This window comes from Anas acuta, chromosome 2 (assembly GCF_963932015.1).
Source record: "Anas acuta chromosome 2, bAnaAcu1.1, whole genome shotgun sequence".
NCBI classification, from domain to species: domain Eukaryota; kingdom Metazoa; phylum Chordata; class Aves; order Anseriformes; family Anatidae; genus Anas; species Anas acuta.
The window spans coordinates 69,589,702-69,608,500 of NC_088980.1; the positions used below are offsets into that span (position 1 = coordinate 69,589,702).

The 18,799-nt window shown below is 40.8% G+C and overlaps 1 protein-coding gene across 3 annotated transcripts in view; it reads left to right on the forward strand.

Moving 5' to 3' along the window:
* The window catches only part of F13A1 (coagulation factor XIII A chain), a 65,483-nt gene that overhangs the window by 33,697 nt on the left and 12,987 nt on the right, over positions 1–18,799 (forward strand). For all 3 annotated transcript variants that reach the window (XM_068670798.1, XM_068670797.1, XM_068670799.1), the window contains 6 exons: positions 407–514; positions 2,728–2,902; positions 9,388–9,526; positions 16,200–16,303; positions 17,138–17,226; positions 18,176–18,329. In XM_068670798.1, coding sequence (XP_068526899.1) covers positions 407–514; positions 2,728–2,902; positions 9,388–9,526; positions 16,200–16,303; positions 17,138–17,226; positions 18,176–18,329 — 769 coding nt within the window. The remainder of the gene's footprint in view (positions 1–406; positions 515–2,727; positions 2,903–9,387; positions 9,527–16,199; positions 16,304–17,137; positions 17,227–18,175; positions 18,330–18,799) is intronic.

The following is an 18,799-nucleotide window of genomic DNA, read 5'->3' on the forward strand; positions in this document are numbered from 1 at the left end:
CTGAAATTAACAGGTCTGGAATCTGTGAAGGACATGGAGTCCTTAGTGAGCAGACTAGCTTCTTGTAGTTATTATAATAATACCTTCCTATTATATACTTGTTAGCACTTAAAATTTTATGTCCTGTCAGAAAGGCTATGTTGTCATTTTAACCTTCTAGAAACCAGACTGAGATTGAATTGAAAATGACACACTCTTTTCCCTTAAAGTATCTCACATTTTTTGCTGTACATGGACAATTATTCTAGAAGAAAACTTGTATTTTTAAACACAGACCTTTGACCTGACCAGATAATTTTGAAATTGATCAGCTATTATAATAATGAAAAATAGCCTTGTGTTTGCTTTCCAGAATAAAAGTGACTCAATTTTTCCTCTGTTTCTCTTTATCTTTCCTTTCATCTAGTTTGAAGAAAACATTCTGGATGCGTGCCTTTTCCTGATGGACAAGGCAGAACTGGAGCTGTCTGGGCGTGGAAACCCAATCAAAATCTGCCGTGTTGCTTCTGCAGTGGTATGCAATTGATGCCCAAGAAGTGTCAGAAGTGACTCTTTAATCAAAGCCATGCTGGTTTAACTGGCCCTTGTGCCCTCGTGTGCTCACTCTGACAGGTGTCAGATCAATTCTCCATCCTGACCTCTGGGTCTGGCATTTTATTTCACTCCACTAAAGGTGAAATATTTATGTCAGTTCATCATCTTTTTCCTGAGAGTGGTACCTCACTGGAGAGAAGGCCACTTTTAGGCATTGCACTTTCAGGCATGCTAGCATTTCTTGTGGCACTGTGCTCATTTTCTGGTAGCTGAAATAACTGAGAAAGTTATTTCTTCCATGGATGTTGAAGCAGCATACTGGATAGAATTTGAGATGAGGAATTGAGAGACTTTACATGGATTCCAACAGTGTCTGCAGTGGTGGGTGTCTCAACTCAACCAGGATGTGAAAAGCAAAGGCTGAGTTTTTGCCTCTGCCTTCTGGAGATCTGAACTGATGCCCTCTGCTTCCCAGAATAGTAAGCTGGTAATTGAGCCAGTATTATTAGGTGTTCTTCCAGGCCAGCTGCTAAAGTAGTGTCTCCACAAAAGATGGTCACTGAAGATGAATGATCCTTTAACCCACTTATTACAGCATTTTGAAATATGAATTGAAGTGGGATGTCCACCCTCTCATTTAATGCCACATGCTGATTTTTGCATATCACAAGTTAAGTAGAATAGCTTCAGCAAGAAAGATTGAGAGTACCGTCACTTCTCTTTGTCTTTTAGCCTTCTGGTTATTTCTTTCACAATAGATACTAGAAATGTAGTTTCAGGCCTCTTGGGACAGAAGTAAGAATGGATTAATGCAACCTGGATTGCTGCATTAGCCACTGGGCTAGTAGATGCAAAAGGTTCATTATGCAGAGCCCCTGGAAGCCCTCTGGGCAGAAGACCACAATGCTGATGAACCCAAAAGGGTCTTAAATACGACTTAGGTTTTGAGCTACTCAGCCACTTTAGGTAGGTGGAGAAGTTTGCTATTGGAAATCCAGGAGTAAGTGGACTTCGGGTATCTGCAGGATTAGGCTATAGCTACGTGGGAGTTTTGGCCCTCTGAATTCTGGACCTCAGTAAGAAGTGGCTAAGACGTGCTGAAGTCTCACCTGTGTTCCTTACTCTCATTCTTGCTCAAGATGTGGCATTTTAGAGCTGAGCTTATCTAGGGATGTGCCCCCATGCTGGGATCCTTCTGAGGCTTGCTGAAGTTGCAGAGCAAGCAGAGTTGCTCCTCTCTTCCTCTCTTTGCAGCCAGATCAAAACACTGTCCTGTCCTTGAAGTGCCTCTTTTCCTGGCATGTTTCCCACAACAGTGAGATGGGCACAACCCCTTAACCCTTTGGTTATGACTCTGAATACTTATCTTCATTCAGTTCTAAGGTTCACAGGAAGTCGATTTTCTAATTATAAAACAGTAGTTAATCCAGCCAAAAGCTTTCAAATGAGAATTGTGATTTATTTGGCTGGCATGTAGCTGTTCCACATTAACATAATTAAAAGGTACAGAGCGAATGAGCTTTTTGCACAGCCTCAACTGGTTTGGTTTAAATTGCAGCTAGGAGATGTATTGCTCGTTAATGTCTATCAGTATAGCCATTAGTCAGCAAAACTCCGCACTTTTGTGTAATCTTACCAACAGAAAACCTACACAGCAAATTCCTTCTTGTTTTCATGTGTGCTGGACCGAAGAAATTAGTTTCCACTCTAAAAATAACAGTGGACTGATTCTCCTCCCAATCCACTGTGAGTTGGAAGTGATTTTATTAAAATATCTGGGCTGATACGGACAGGAAAACAGATGATGTTAAGAAAGAATCCAGCTTGATATTTCTGAAGCTTGTTTAGCAGTTTGTAACTGATCATGTTACTAAAAATACATAGCAGTGAGCATGTTTAATGTTAATAAAACTTACTAAATTAGCAACATGAATACTCGCTGTGATGATTTAATTTCACTGTGTTTTTAAGTGTCTGACCTTGATTCAAAATTGTTTAGTGATGGAGAATCTACTACAGCCCTTAGCAAGATTGTTCTGTTCATTTCCTACCTTCATAATTAAACATTTCTCTTATTTCTAGACTAAACTCAGCTATATTCAGTCTCTCACATCCTATCTTTGTCTGCTAGCTTAAAGAGTTCTTTATTGCTCAGTATCTGTCGTCCCTAACATTCATTTTCTCTATCTTTAGATCAATTCCAGGGATGATAATGGTGTTATTGCTGGATCCTGGGACAATACCTACACTTACGGGGTTGCACCTTCAGCCTGGACAGGAAGTGTGGACATCCTCTTGGAATATTACAGTTCTAAGCAGCCAGTGCGATATGGCCAATGCTGGGTCTTTGCTGGTGTCTTCAACACATGTAAGTATCAGTGAGAAAAGCTGCACACTGCTATGCAAATCTTACAGAACAGCATGAGCTTTTAGGTTAAACTAGCTAAAACACTGTGGCTCTGTGATGTACAGGAGTAAATAGTAGAGATACTTAAAAATACATGGCTAAGATAGATGCACTTTACATACATGTAAATACCTGGCATTTCCTTCAGTTTGGCTGCACCTTCACAATGATATATTAACTATTTACTTGTACAGTAAAATATATTAATTGAGTCACAGAGGGTAAGTTTGGGAGAGAGAAAGGTAGTCTTTTGGCATGCTCCCCATCTCTGTTAGGAAATCTGAGATGAATAGGGAGGCTTGTTATCTAAGTCTGCAGCATGTAGCTATTACCCAGTATGGGGTATGTGATGGTGTATCTACTCCATAAGAGTTAAAAATTTACTTATCAAGAACTGTTCCTAGTAAGACATGTGCAGTGTCCTAGCACCTATCTACTGAGCACTATTAATACTTTCTATGGAATTTGTAAGCCAGAGTTATCAGGAAAATGTTGTCCTGGTTTGTGAATTGTCTAGCACTACAAGGTTAAGTCTTAACACACTTGCTCAAACTTAGAGCAAGTGTTTTCCAATGTTTCAGCAAAAGAGACATATCAGATTTGAAAACCATGTAGGGAAAACATTGATGGATTGATCCTTTTTTTTTCTTTTCTTTTTCTTTTTCTTTTTCTTTTTCTTTTTCTTTTTCTTTTTCTTTTTCTTTTTCTTTTTCTTTTTCTTTTTCTTTTTCTTTTTCTTTTTCTTTTTCTTTTTCTTTTTCTTTTTCTTTCTCTTTTTCTTTTTCTTTCTCTTTCTCTTTCTCTTTCTCTTTCTCTTTCTCTTTCTCTTTCTCTTTCTCTTTCTCTTTCTCTTTCTCTTTCTCTTTCTCTTTCTCTTTCTCTTTCTCTTTCTCTTTCTCTTTTTCTTTCTCTTTCTCTTTCTCTTTCTCTTTCTCTTTCTCTTTCTCTTTCTCTTTTTTCTTTTTTCTTTTTTTTTTTTTCTGTCTAGCACTTGCTAACAGCATCATCTCAAGTGGAAACTCCTAAAACACTGGAACATGCCAGAGTGTAATAGTGGTCAAGAAAGATGCTGGTAGTGTAAAAGATGTACTTTGTATGGATAATTGGGACCAAGCATTGGAAACAATGCTTGTGTCAAGCGCCCTTTGCCAATATAGAGCCAGTCACATAGTTCTTATGCTCATGGCACCAGCCAGTAGAAGTTGAACACAAACTAAAAGTGAGAGTCTGGCTTAAGCCCGGAGGGTCTCCCCTACAGGCACCTACAGCTCATGCATATAAGTATCAAACTGGAGTAGGGACCAGATCAGCCTAGGACCAGGGGGACACAATGGGTATTTTTGCAGGCTTGGGCTCTACTTTGCATCAAGTACTTTTCAGCAACAGATGAAGATCTAAGCTTTGCTTCTTGTATTTTAGATGTGAAGATGAAATTGCAGAAAAACTCTCCATGAAACCTTTCCCCTTTTCATCTCTCTCAATATTGCCACATGTTGCTATCCCCAGGAGTAGCATTGTACTTTTCTTTACATTATTCTTCTAACAAAAATGAAAGATGTTAATGTCCCATCTTTTGCAGCAAATGTGAAAATTACATAATTAACATGTTACAAGACTGGCTCTTCACCCTCAAGCAGCCCTGAGTGTCTCTGTGTTTTCATTTTATTTTTGCCTGTCCCTCATACATATATTTCATTCGGTGCATAATTTTCCTCCAATCTGGTTAACAGAATTTCATAGCTCAGTTACCTGGGGTAGTTCAAGAGCTCTTCAAAACAGTAAGGACCTCAGAAATAAAGCACCGTTCTGACAACCCAGCCTTCTGCTAGCACATGCTTCTTACAGCTATAGGAGAATTTCAAGTTTCAGGTTTCTCTGCTTTTCTTTCAGATATCTAGAGAGGTTCATGCTTTATTTTGGGGAGTATCTGGCTCTATCCTTGGACACATGAAATAATTCATTTTATTTCTGGTGCCATGGGAAAATCAGCAATCATGCACATCCACAGAACCTGAGAGATGTCTACTTCCTTTATTGCCTGAGGTCATACGGTCTGCCCTTGATACTCCCGAGTCTCTGCACAACACAATGAGTTCAGAAAAGGCCCTTACAAATGTTTCTTATAGATGCAGTTCATCATAGTGTCTTCCACAGTCTACTTTCTCTTCTCTACCAGTGCCTCTTCTGGCTTTTTTCTAGATCACAAACACATGTATGGGTTCTCAGACTTTCTCCCTGCACTGGGTGTGAATCACTGCTTCACGGTATTTTGCCTGTAGGGCACTGTGAAACTGGGGCAATGCCACAGAGGCCTGGAGCCTACTGTATTAAACGAAGAGGCATATCTATCTGAGGCAAAATTAGGATCCGTCTGCTGGCTAATTTACTCAAGTCAGAGATCTGGGACTTTGTACTGTAAGGCTTGTTGATGAGTAAAGTTTGGTGAGCATTATGAAATTAAAACACTGTCCAGTGGCTCATCTGATATGTAGCCATTTACATGTCCAGCTACTGAACACTCCACAGAGAGGACAGCAAAAGCCTGAACAAGCATGTTGAACTTGAAGTATTGTTCTGAGTTGTGTTTTGAGTCATTCTCAGCTGCCAATGTTTTATCATTGTGACCAGTCCAGCTTTCCAAGGTTACTATATTTTACACTCTGGATAGTCTTCTGTTAAAAATGCTAAAACATTCTGAAAAATGGTCATTAATCTTGAAATTGTCAGACAAATTATTTTCAATGAGCCCTGATGGCTCATGTGGTGGAAGCCTGGGAGGACACTTGAATTAAGTTTAATCAATAGGTACATATGGTATTGGATGCATCCAGGTAATTTGTCATCCAGTAACTTGAAATGAATGTGCAGTGCTACTCTGTATGGAGAGTCACGGTAGTGACACTAATGAATATACAAAACCAAGCAGTAGCAGAAAGGGTTGTTCAACACTGCAGCATTGGAACTATTTTAAAATAAGATTTTAACCTAAATGTTTTCCTTAAAAAAAAAAAAAAAAAAAAAAAAAAAAAAAAACTCTGTTTTCTGCAGAACCATGTTGTTGGCTCCTAAATCAGAAAACAGGTTTCTTGGCTGATCAAGAGGTGCTCTGCAGAACAAGTTCAGTCACACTCTGATATCCAGTTGGAGGGAAAGAGGTTTTTAGTTCCTCATTATCTTGCCCCTTTTGCTCCCACTTAAAATAAAACCCAGTTGGGTGTTTCACTGTGGCTCTTGTTGTCCTGGCAGGCTAGGACACAAGACCAACCTTGCTTGCTTGATCTCTCTCTGCTGATCAGACACCCTGACTGCTGTTTCTGGCTTTGCTAAAGCTTTTTTAAACAAAAGTTTCCCCCATTTAGCGCTTCAGTCTCCTTCCTTGTACTCATTTCAATGCTGTTGTGTTACTGAGAGGTTGAGGAATATCTAATGACTCCCACCAGAGGACCTCTTCTCAGCTGAAGCTCCTAAACCCCCTCGTGAATCAAGCATATGGTTTATAAAAGGGTGTACTGCAGGGCATAGAGATAACTCAAAGAGCCAGCCCCAGAAAAGGGGCCCTCAGCCCCCCAGCTCTCCTCCTTCTTCCATGTGAGGGCATCTTCCAGGCCGCTCCCAACACAGCCACCTTTGGCCATGTGCGGGCCACTCCATCCCAGAGGCTTGCTGAGGTCACAGTGGCCACCACTGCCCCGACTTTGCCCCAGGCTCTATAAAACAGGACCCCTGCAGCTGGCCCACCACTTGCTCAGCTACTCAGTCATCTGAGAGCCAGTGTACGCGGCAGTAAGAAGGCTAGAGAAAAGAGCAAGGCGAGCGGCAGCCCTCCTCAGTGTGAGGACAGCGATGGGGTCTGAGGAAGCACCGAGAAGGAAGGCAGCTAACAAGAAGTGTCATGGGCAGAGGGAAAGCGCCTGCGGCACAAAAGACACCAGTGCCCGAGGGACCTCTGGCGCCCAGCCCACAGACAAATATAAGCAATATCATTGGCACCGCAATGACGTGGGGAACAGGCCAGCCCCTCAAAAATACAGTGGCAGAGGGGCTGGGCCTAACCATTGGTGCAGTGGTGGTGTGGAGCAAAGGCAGGAGTGTCAGGCAGACAGCCGTGGGGAGCAGAGGTGTGCGTATCATCTGGAACACAGTGTGGGACCCTGCTATGGCTGTAAAACAGATAGCAGTGTTGAATCCATGCATGGAAATCAAGCAGACAGTGGCATGGGACCTAAATGAGGAACTCGATGACCCCCTGGTTCGGCACTCTGGCCTGAGAACATTCTGGATGGAAGGCATCCCGTTTGGGCAGTCCCAGGCAAGGGCTGGCTTGTCCTTCTGCCCAACACTGTGGAGTCCATGGAGCTGGGTCCACAAGAAGAGGTGGAGGAACTGATGGAAGTGGATCCACCTCAGCCAGATCAGACCTGGGGCTACCACAGAATGTCTTTGCTCTGTGCCATCAATGCACACCAACCACATCGCAGCAGGGCCCGGCGAGCTCCCTACTCGTCGTCAGTCAGGCTCCATCCCAAGCATTAGCTTGGAGCCCCAAACACCATGGACGTCCTGCAGGCTTTCCTGCAAGACGTCCCAGCAATAAACCACTCTTGCCAATTCTCAGGGTTTGTGTGAGTGCTTCTTTCCCATCCCCCAGCCCTTGTGCCCGAGGTAGCATCCCTTCTGCACAGAGCCTCGAGGAACAGCACAAGAGAGGACCCAGCTTCCTTCGCACTGCTGCACTGGGGTGACAGGAGGAGTCCCCGAGGGCCACCATGCACCTTTAACATTTGTGAAAATAGACTGAGGGGTGAAAATAGTGTGTAAGCAATTATAGGTGGCTAATTTCTTATATTAGGAGTGAGTTTCTGTATCTGAGTAATTTGTAATGACAGACATGGAGAAAGCTGAGGTATTCAGCAACTTCTTTGCCTCCATCTGCACTGGTAAACGGGCTTCCCAAGTCTTTCATTTCCCTGAACACGTATGTAGATGGAGGCTGGGGGAGCAAAGTCGCACCCACTGTAAATGAAGAGCAGAGTAGATTCGACACCACCTGGTGAATCTAAACAGGTACAAGACTATGGGACCTGATGACATAAATCCTAGGGTCCTGAGGGAACTGGCTGATGTAGTTGCCAAGCCTCTCTACTTCATAGCTGAAAAGTCCTGGCATTCAGGCGATGTCCCTGGTGAGTGGAAAAATGGAAACATCATGCCCCTACTCTTCAACAATTAAAACAAAGAATTGAACAAAGAGCACTACTCTTCAACAATTAAAACAATTAGGAGACATTTCTTCTCAGAAGGAGTGGTCTGGCATTGGGACAGGTTGCCCAGGGAGGTGGTGGAGGCACCTCCCTTGAATGTCCCTGGGGGCATTCAAGGAAAGGTTGGATCTGGTGCACAGGTTCAGTGGGTGACATTGGTGGTAGGGGGATGATTGGACCAGATGATCTTGAAGGTCTTTTCCAACCTTAATTTTTCTATGATTCTATGATTCTAACTTTTTTTTGGATGAAAGTCATCTTTCATCTGAACAAGCTGAGATGATATGTCACTCTGCAGCCCCACTTTCTCCGTGAGGCTGCGCCCCATGTCTGTTCCTATCTGCCAGGGTGCACCATAAAACAAGTCTAATGATGCACTGCTGTACTTCAGATATAGCTGTAGCTTTTCCACATACCCCAACTTTACCACTTGGCAACTGGGGAAAAGAGTCATCAGCTACTTAGGGGTAGAAGGCTTTTTTTTTTTTGCTTTTTTTTTTTTAATCCACCTTTTAAGATCTTCTGTGGGAAGGGACTGTTGATTCCAAAGTACTACAGGATACTATTACTTAGCAATCAATAAAAATTCTGTAATGCATTTTGTTCAGACTCTGACGTTTCACTTGCAAATAATGCAGCTTTCTCCCCTTGTTAGCAATCAGTTTCTGCTTTATTCTTTGTATTCTCCAGATCCCTTCTGATAACAGATGTCAAACAGGGAAACTCCAAGTCAGCCACAAGGAGACATTTTCAATTCATCTTCGTTTCAGCACAGTCTCTCCTGATTCTCCTGGTTTACTGATAATATATTCTGTATGTCTTGGAATCTCAAAATTATTTTTCTTCATACCACATTTGATCATGTAGTAGACCTATTGCATCCAGATTTGCCCTGAAAAGCTGCAGAGTTGTCAGTATGCAGGGCTATTTGAAAAAAATTAGTAACTGGGTGCTTAAGTTATAGTGATTGTATAACTACCTATCTTTGCTCATCATTCTGGGGTCAAATAAAATATTTAAAATATTCTATATAAAGCTATATAGGAGGAATAATTTGGGTTGATTTAACTGAGTTTTCCTATTTTATTTCAGTTATTAATAAGTTCTCTCTACTTATCCTGTCATCCGTGAGCACAGGATTTGCTCCTCATATTTGTCCTCATTACATTTCTCTGTTTGCCACAGTTCTGAGGTGCTTGGGGATACCTGCAAGACTCATTACCAACTATTCTTCTGCCCATGACAACAATGCAAATTTACAGTTGGACTTCTTTCTGGATGACGAAGGGCAAGTGGATGCCAAATTGACAAAAGACTCCATCTGGTGAGTTCTCCTGGCAAATACCTGTAATGTGTCAACCATATATGTAGTAAAAAAAAAAAAAAAAAAGTGTGTGAGAGGAGAGAGGGAGAGAAAAAATATTTGTGATTTATTTATTTCACTTTTCATTAAAGACCACTGCTAGCTTACAGAAAATAGAATGAATACACTGTTGTTAGGCAGATGAATGTGAAGTGCTTGTCATATAAAGAGATAAGCCCTAGGGTATCTGTGAGATCACTACTAATATTACCATTCAGTAGTGCACATTTAACCACAATGAAGGAAACTTGAAATGACTTTGTGCTCCTTAAGGACAGGCTGGTCCTCAAAATGGAAAGGAGCACTTCCATCGGTCCTGAGCCAGCTACAAAGAGATACCTCACTATCTATGGTAAAGCACACTTCTTGTTCTGCTTCCACCCAGTTGTCATATTTTTCAAATAAATCCCATTATTTAAATCCAAATTCAGTTGAAAAAGAAACAAGCCAAGCTATCACACAAGTTACTGAAATGCTACCACCAGATTTATAAAAAGAAAACTCCCTGGGAACAAGAAAAATAATCTACATACAATTTTGGAGAAGGAAGTCCTCTACCTTTCTCCTCAAACTCTTACTGTCTCTTGTCTGACAGGAGAAGCGTAGCACATATTGATTATATGCTCTGTTCAGTAAAAATTATGTGAGGGTTATTGGGCCTCAAGCCTTTCCTCCTCAGAGTGAAGCAGTGAATGTGACCCCTGTATATATTGCTATATTCAGGAGATACTTGTCCTATTCAGTGTTAATTTACTTGATTTGTGTCAATGATATCTTCACCTCATCAGCATAGCTACTCATCAGCTTGTTTCATTAACAACTTAATCCCTGGAAGTCTTTATATTAAAACTGTAATAAATCCATTCTGTAGTGGATGAAATGACTGAACTTGTTGCTGTAACTAAGTAATTTCCATAATCTGTTACCAAAATGCAATCTAAGGTTCATTTACATCTGTAGCCTATATCACACCATCACTGGAAATAGGGGAGACTGGAAGAGACCTCTGAAAGTCATTTCATCCAGTACTCTGCTCAAAGCAAGGTCTGCTCGAGCAGTTTCCACCTGGGTTTTGAAAACCTGCAAGGATGGGCACTCCATCCATGGGGCAACCCATGCCAGTGTTCAAATATTCACAGTAAAAATGTTTCCTTATGTTCAGACAAAATTTCCTGTGCATTACTTCTTGTCTTGCCTTTGGGGCCACTGAGAATAGTCTGTTTTTGTCTTCCGCCCCAGCACCCTCTCTTTCTAATCAGTTACTTATATTTGATTAGAGCCATATTATACCTGATTAGAAGGTCCAACTATCATTGAAACTTTCCATCTCCAGGCCAAACAGTGCCAGCCCTCTAAGCCTCTTCTGATATACAACTTCTGATGTATCAGCCATTCTTCTCAGTTTTCTGTATCTGCAAACCTGCTGAAGGTGCAGCTGGTGCCATAATCCAGGCCATTAATGAAGATGTTGAACACTATTGGACCCAGCATTGACCCTAGTGACACAGCTAGTGACTAGCCCCAGGCAGATTTCATGCCATTGATCACAACCCTCTGAACCCAGCAGTTTTCAGTACACCACACCTCATTGTCCACTTGTCTAGTCTATACTTCAGTAGTTTGTCCACGAGGATGTTACAGAAAACAGTGCTAAAGACCAAACAAATGAACAAACAAAAAATAACCAACAACTATTGGTTGGCCTCCCCTTGCCCAGTCAGTCATTTTATCACAGAAGGCAATCAGGTTGGTTAGACATGGCTTCCCCCTTGTAAATGCATGCTGACTACTGCCAATCATCATGTCCTTACTATTTTTTAAAACATTTTCCAGAAGAATTTGCTCTATCACCTTTCCAGGGATCAAGGGGCTTATACATCTGTAGTTCCCTGGATGCTGATGTTTCTCTTTCTTGAAGAAAAGAGTGCTATTTACTTTCTTAAGGTCCTCAGGAACCAATCACCAAGACATTTCAAAGGCAAATATGAGTGGCCTCCCAGTGCCACCAGACAGCTCCCTCAGAACTTGTGGGTTCATCCCATCAGGTCAATTGGACTTGTGTGTATACACAGAATTTGTCTGAATATTCCCTAACTTGATTCTTTACTTTTTATAGTGACAGTGATATAGCAGTGGAACAGATTGCCCAGAGAGACCGTGTTTACTTCTCCAGAGAAATAGTTTACAAGAGTTTTTTTTGTCCAGAGTTTACTTCTCTGGAGATATTCAAGACCTGCCTGAATCTTTAATATTCAAGATCCCGTGCAATATGCTTTAGGTGACCCTGCTTGAGCAAGGAGGGTGGACTAGTTGATCTACAGAGGTCCTTTTCAACCTTAACCATTCTGTGATCCTCCTCAATGGCTGATAGAGGATCATTGCACTAGACTTTCCACAGTGGGTTCAAATGCCTATTATTCCTGAAGGCAAATCTTAGCAGTAACTAAGAAAAAAAAATACATTGAGTACTTTGACTTTTCTTAGTCCACTGTCACCAGGTCTGCTACCTCATTCAACAGTGGACCCAAGTTTTCTTTAGTCTTCCCTTTGTTACCAATGCACTTGCCTTTCTTGTTGCCCTTCACATCTGTTTGATTTGACATACTCTGATTTGTGCTTTGTTGTTCCTAAACTTGTCTCTGCATGCTTAGACAGTGTTTCTACGTTACTTCTGGGTAACTAGTCCCTGATTCCGCTCATGCACTCTCTTTTTATGTTTAAGTTTAGTTCAGACCACCTTGCAGGCCTCATGCTACTTTTGGTTGATTTCCTGCACATGGAGGTTGACCAGTCTTAAACTTGGAAGAGGTGATCCTTGAAAACAAATGAGCTCTCTTGGACCCGTCTTCTATTCAGGACTGCCTCCCATGGGATTCTTCCAAGCAGGACCATAAACAGGCCAAAATCTGCTCTCTTGAAGTCCAGGTTTGTGGTCCTGCTGTCTTGTCTGACTTGTTCATTCCTCTCCAGATCCTTAGGGGTTCCCAGCCTGCTAAGCTCTATTTGATCTGTGTGGCAGCAGGACCTCAGTATTTCTCATGGGGCTGGTCCTCCTATGGCTCAAAGAGCTGTAAAGGAACGGCCAATCATTTAAAATCACACCTGCCTAAAAATGATGTGAAACAAGATTCAATGATTCACCATTCAGACTGTATACACCCAGTAATGGATCACTGCCATGCTTCAGACTTTCACTATCTTACCTCCTCTTCTTCTTCCCTTCTCCTAACTGATTAATGAAACAACTCTGATCCACTTTTGACATTTCCTTGTCCTTCCCTACCTCTCCTTTTCCTAGCTTTTTTTCCAAGGCTTCTGAATTCAGTCCTGTATTTTTCTATTCTTTTGGGCAGGAACAAAGTCATCCTTGTTCCACTGAAATCCATATACAACTTCACACCAGCATTTTGTCCTCCCATCCTCCATTTTTTTTTTCTTCTGTGATTACTTTTTGAACTGCCTTGTTCATTCCTTTTTATCCTCATGATGCATTTATTAGTACATGGTGCACATAACCCTTTGGGCATAATTTAATATATTACATACCTCTTTTCATTTCTCCTCTGTGTCCTTTCTCTTCATTACTCTGTAACACTCCATGGTTGCCCACATGCAGACTCTTATATGGCTCGTGTCTTAACCTTGATTTTATTTTTAATGTCTCTTTTACTTTTTTTTTTTATTATTGTTAAGAAGACAAGGTCAAGGGATTCATAATGATTTTTTTAATGGATTTCTCACTTTTATTTATAATCTCTTGCAATCTGGAAACAAAACTCTTTTTCTTTATTAATATATCATTTCTATTGCTTTGTACTGCTGTAGTTAATCTGTCTTCAGGTTTTAAATACTCTCAGACTTCAGGAGCACTTGGAGCCAGAATTTTCAGTCCAATCCATCTCTGAGTGTGGGGCTCCCTCTGAATGCTATCTGACATTTATTTATTTTTATTAAAGAGCATTTTTTCCCTTGGGATAGGAAACAATGACAACAACAAAACACAAATACAGAATTACACAGACTTTGCAAAAAGTTATTTTTATAAAGCTGGCCAGATTTGGGCCCATCAGTACTGCTTCTGTCCCCTTACTTTGTTCTCCTTGTCTTTCTTAATGATGATAGAAAGACACTTAAAGAATATTTCTCTTGGATGGAAATCAAGACTCACTCCTACTGTGAAGTTCAAACAGACCAACATCAGTACCTCAGAAGTCACCCAGCCCCATGTGTATTCACCCATGTCCTGTGAGAGAGCCTTTCTGAAATCTCTGCTTTCCCATTCATTTCCAACTCACTTTTCTCTTAAAGTCTAGCTCAATCCCAATGCCCAAGCTTATTAGCTGATGAAAGGGCAACAACTGTTTCCAGCATGTGGCTGCCTCATAAGCAATACCAAGTACCCTTCTTAAATTGTCTTCCAGGCATAAAACCCACCCGGTCATCTTTTATTAATTTCCCCATTGCTTTGTTTAGTCTATTCGTAATTATCTCTGTAAATATTTAATGGTCACTACATTGATCTGTATAGCCATTCTTGCTTTCTTTAATGTCTCAGGATTGCTGTAGAATACAAGAACTACAGGTTCAGTTTAACAAATTATGGCTTCAGAGCCAGATCCTCAGCTGTGCTCATTTCTGCCAAAGTGAATTTTCTGCTACATTTTGGAGAGGGAAATATTCCCCTCATCCTCCTTTCCTTAATGTTTGTGCTTTACAAACAGTGCATTTCTGTCCATTCACATTCAATAACCTGATGTGTATTTGTTATTTGCGTGGCAGCAGACCTAGAAGGATTGCTGTCCTGTCGCACTCAAAACTACACCAATAGAAACCAGTGAGAAAGGCCCAATCCCCTAGGGAGAATATAGAATGATAAGATACTGCATTATCTAATTACAGAATTGAAGCAGAGTTGCTTTTTTTTTTTTTTTTCCACAGTGTTATTCTCCCCACCTCTCCTACCCCCCACCTTGTTTTTATCATCTTTCCCTCCTGTCTGCTCTTCAGGTTGTTCTTTTGCAGAACATAAAGCCAATGACACATCTAAGTTTGATTCAAAGTGAACCAGTGAGTGCTTCAGGGCAGGTATTGTCTTTCTCACATGCTGGCATAACAGCTTTCAAAAACCCACCTACCATAAAGTGCATCCCCATCCTCTGGTAGCCCTCAGCTAAGCTCTGTGAGCATGATTCAGCATTGACTACTCTCAGCAGCATCAAAAATTCTCTGAGTGTGCGTCATTTTCCTTGAATAATTCTTTTTTCTGTAGTGGTGCTTCATTAACTCTCTTAACTGACAAGTTTTACCCTGATCCAAGCTTTCATTTCCACTTTGAAAAGTCTTGTTAGACAAGCTTCAGATCCTTCTGACTCTGCTTTGTGGCTGGTTTTCACCTATTATTAATGAAATGGTCAGAGATTAACAATCCCCATTTCTGTTGCTAATATCATTGCATGTACTAGGGGCTGTATCAGCAGCTACACAGATGTAATTTTATTCATATCTGCTGTAGGAGATGTATAATTTGCAAGCAAAATTGCCCCTTTCTCTATTTCTTCCTTCTCTTTTTTTTTTTTTTTTTCCCTGCAGTAATGAAATTAAAACACTTTGCTGGCTTTACTGCAAGACCCTCTTTGTACATCGCTTTTCTTCTTTGCTCATGCTCTCCCTTGAGCATGGGTAACATTGCAGGAAGAGAGTGACAAGATTTGTCCTGTCCATTTATCTTTGAAATATTCTGGGCAGACTGGGATGACGCTGTAGTGTGTTTTTTTCTTTTGCTGAGCATCCTATCAGATGAAGGCATTTATAGACTGAGTGCATAGATTAATCACTCCGATAAATACACCTTCCAGCAGTACTGTCCTGGTCTCTAAAGGTTTTTTGAACACCTGGTCCATGATAGTAACAGGTGGGTGTTATGGAAAGCTGTGCATTCTAGATCTGCCCTCTTTAATTGGTGTGAAAGACTGGGGAGGCCTTATAAGAAATCCACAATGAGTGTAGTTTTATGAAGCCTGTGTGAGGTCCTTTTCTCAAACAACATGGAAACCAGTTGAGCATGTTTGTTATCAACCATGAAAACAAAGTTACACACTATACTGTTGAGTTGATCCTAAAATCTCTTCAGTGAAGGTACCAAAGCTTTAGTCTTACTAGTTACAAAGCAGAACAAACTTCAATGGCTTGAAGAAGATTCAAAGATTGATTTGGAGAGCAAGTTGAAGTAGAGGTGGCCTCCATAGATAGAAAAGATTATAGCCATCTCACAACTCCATTTTTAGGGACATCTGGCTGGAAAGGGATTGTAGTGTGTGTAGTTCTTCATATACCCCAACAACCTCCAAGCACTGGAATATTTTCTCAGAGATATATGCATTCAGCACACAATAGAAGAACAAAAAGTCTTCTTCAACTTACATTCAAGGATCTATAATGAAGGATTTTCATGATTTAACTGAGAGATCTCAAACTGTTAGACTTAAAAATATATTATTTAAAAAGAGCAGACTTTTTCACATCTAAATTGGCACATGTTGCTATTGAAGCAATGGCAGATCATAAAGACACAGGTTTATTTTGGTGTGTATGTTTCTTTCCAATAATTTAATATCTTGGTCTCATCTCTTATAAGGAACTATCATTGCTGGAATGAAGCTTGGATGACCAGACCTGATCTTCCTGTTGGTTTTGGAGGATGGCAGGCTGTTGATGGGACACCCCAAGAAACCAGTGATGGTAATATTGCTTGAGATCCTCCTTAGCACTCTTTCCAACACTTGGGTTCTTTGTGGCAAATGATGAGGTGACAATAGCTGACCCAGTGCCAGTATGTTGCCTGTGACAAACTTTTAACCAGATAACCACACTCAACTTCACTTAGGGTTTTCTCCTGAATTGTTTTGAGCTCTAAAATAGATCTGTCCTTATTACAACACTGCTCATGACACACGTGCACAAAATCTTACATGAGAAGCGTCCTGCTTTGTACAGAAGAGATGTAGTTCCATTGCTGAAAGATGGCTTTCAAATTTTTAGAGAACCTATACAGGAGCCTAATCAAATGAGTTCTCTTTCATTATATATCAGCCAGTTTCTGCATCCCATGTTAAACTGCCTGAGCAGGCCGTGGGCAGGAGAGAAAAAGTGAAAAGCCACTGCTGTTTCTTCCCAGTCTTTAATTTTCCAGTTCTTGAAAGACATCTTTAGCAGATATGAAGTGAGATATTTCTCTGTCTATAGATTAACTGATCTCTCCCAATATTATTTGCTATAACCAAAATCAGCTTTAGCTTCATTTAAAGTACTTGAGACTTACAGTGCGCTTCATGATGTCACTAAGGTACCGAGTCATTATATAGTTTCAGACTTAAGTCTGTGTTGTTTAGAGGGCTGGCAACAGAAATGAAGCTTTTCACTTCTTGGTCAGGAATCCCAGTAAACTATTGAAAGTGTTCACCAAAACCCAAGGATTCTTTTTCTTTGAGAAAGGATAATATTTTTACTTTTTTTTTTTTTTTTTAATTATAAAAATAACTTTATCTTTCTTTCCCCCCTGCGCTCCCCCACCAGGTATGTACAGATGTGGCCCAGCTTCAGTTCAAGCCATTAAACATGGTCACGTTTGCTTCCAATTTGATGCTCCTTTTGTCTTTGCTGAGGTATGTACTTGAAAAATTTTAGTTCATTGAGTGGTATCAGTGGGACAATAGGTGAGACAGAAGATAGGCTCCACTGCAATTTGTGGATTGAGAAGTTACTTGATATATGAACCACGTTTAAAATAAATCTCATAACTATATTTTTACATGCAGGCCAGTAGGTGTGATATATCTCTAATGAACAACAGAGATTTCTCTAATCTCTGCTCACCAATGTAGTAAGCAGAAAAAGCTGTTCCGATCAAATTTCAGGCTGTGGTCTTCTATCCTTCCCAGATTCCAGATGTGCTGGGAAATGAGTCACTAGGTTTAGCTGCTCATCTTCATCCTTTGGGAGTTGTGACCTCCTTCTCAGGCTTGCCAGAAAACCTGGTTATGTTAAGGCTTCCTTGCTTATTTCAGCCAAAATTTGGTGACTTTAAAGAGGTCCTTGTTCACCACGTTTCTTTTGGCTGCAGTGTATAGATCTGAGGCAGTTTGGTAGATCTGAGAAGAGTATATTTCCATGAACAGTGAGAGAGCCTGGCCTGGTGTTTTAACCTCTTGCACCACCAGAGTTGGTGTGCCCAGAACTGCAACAGACGTAGAGCAACTCTCTAACTGAATTGTATATAGCTTTGGACAGAAGAGAATAAGGATATTTTATCTATGAACTGTTCCCCTCTGGCATAAAGCTTTTTGATGCAAGGAATATGTAATCATGATCCCCAGGTCCAAATGGTATCTCTGCAGCCTACTCAGGTTTACACAGGCTATTGTTCTGGAGTTACAAATACTAAAATGCATCTAGTCATTATTGTAGCATATGCCTAATTTTAAACATGGGATTTCAGAGTGAATAATTAGTGGGTCTTCAAGTTGATATTTCATGGTTTTGGTGGGAGTCAGAATGGCTTCCCTGCTTTCTATACTTCCATGCATCTCAATCCTTTTTGGTTTAATTTTGTAGGTGAATAGTGATGTTGTTTACTCAAGAAGGGAAAAAAATGGAGCCCAAATTATAGAAAAAATTGACACGACCCATATTGGGAAGTTGATTGTGACCAAAGGAGTCGGGACTGATGAAATGGTAGAGATTACTGAGGAGTACAAGTTCCAAGAAGGTAACCTGAAATGGAGTGGGAGCATACCAACAGAGATTTACCTCAATCAGATCTTGAACTGTAAATTTACAGACCTCTGGTACTGAGGTTGCTGCATGGAAAGCTGCTGACTTGCCCTCTGGAACTCTTTTTTTTTTTTCTAGCTTCACCCGAGCAACACTGCAGATGCCTTGAGAAGAGCACAAACCTTGTTTGCTAGTCAGAAATGCTTCAGACTGAGTAAGCTGTAGTGAAAACAAAGGGCAATCATGAGGTAGCTTGAGCATACAAAACAATTTAAGGCTTTCCGTACAGCTGTTTAGACATCTCTTACTCAGGCCTGAGACAAAAAATGTCAGATGCTTGCATGAAGTAAATCAGTGTAGTTCCATTATTATCAATTAAGCTGCATCAGTTTCTTGGATATAGCTTGAATCTTTAAGACCCATCTTGCTTGGAAGTTGTGAAGTTCTCCTAATACTAACTTTACC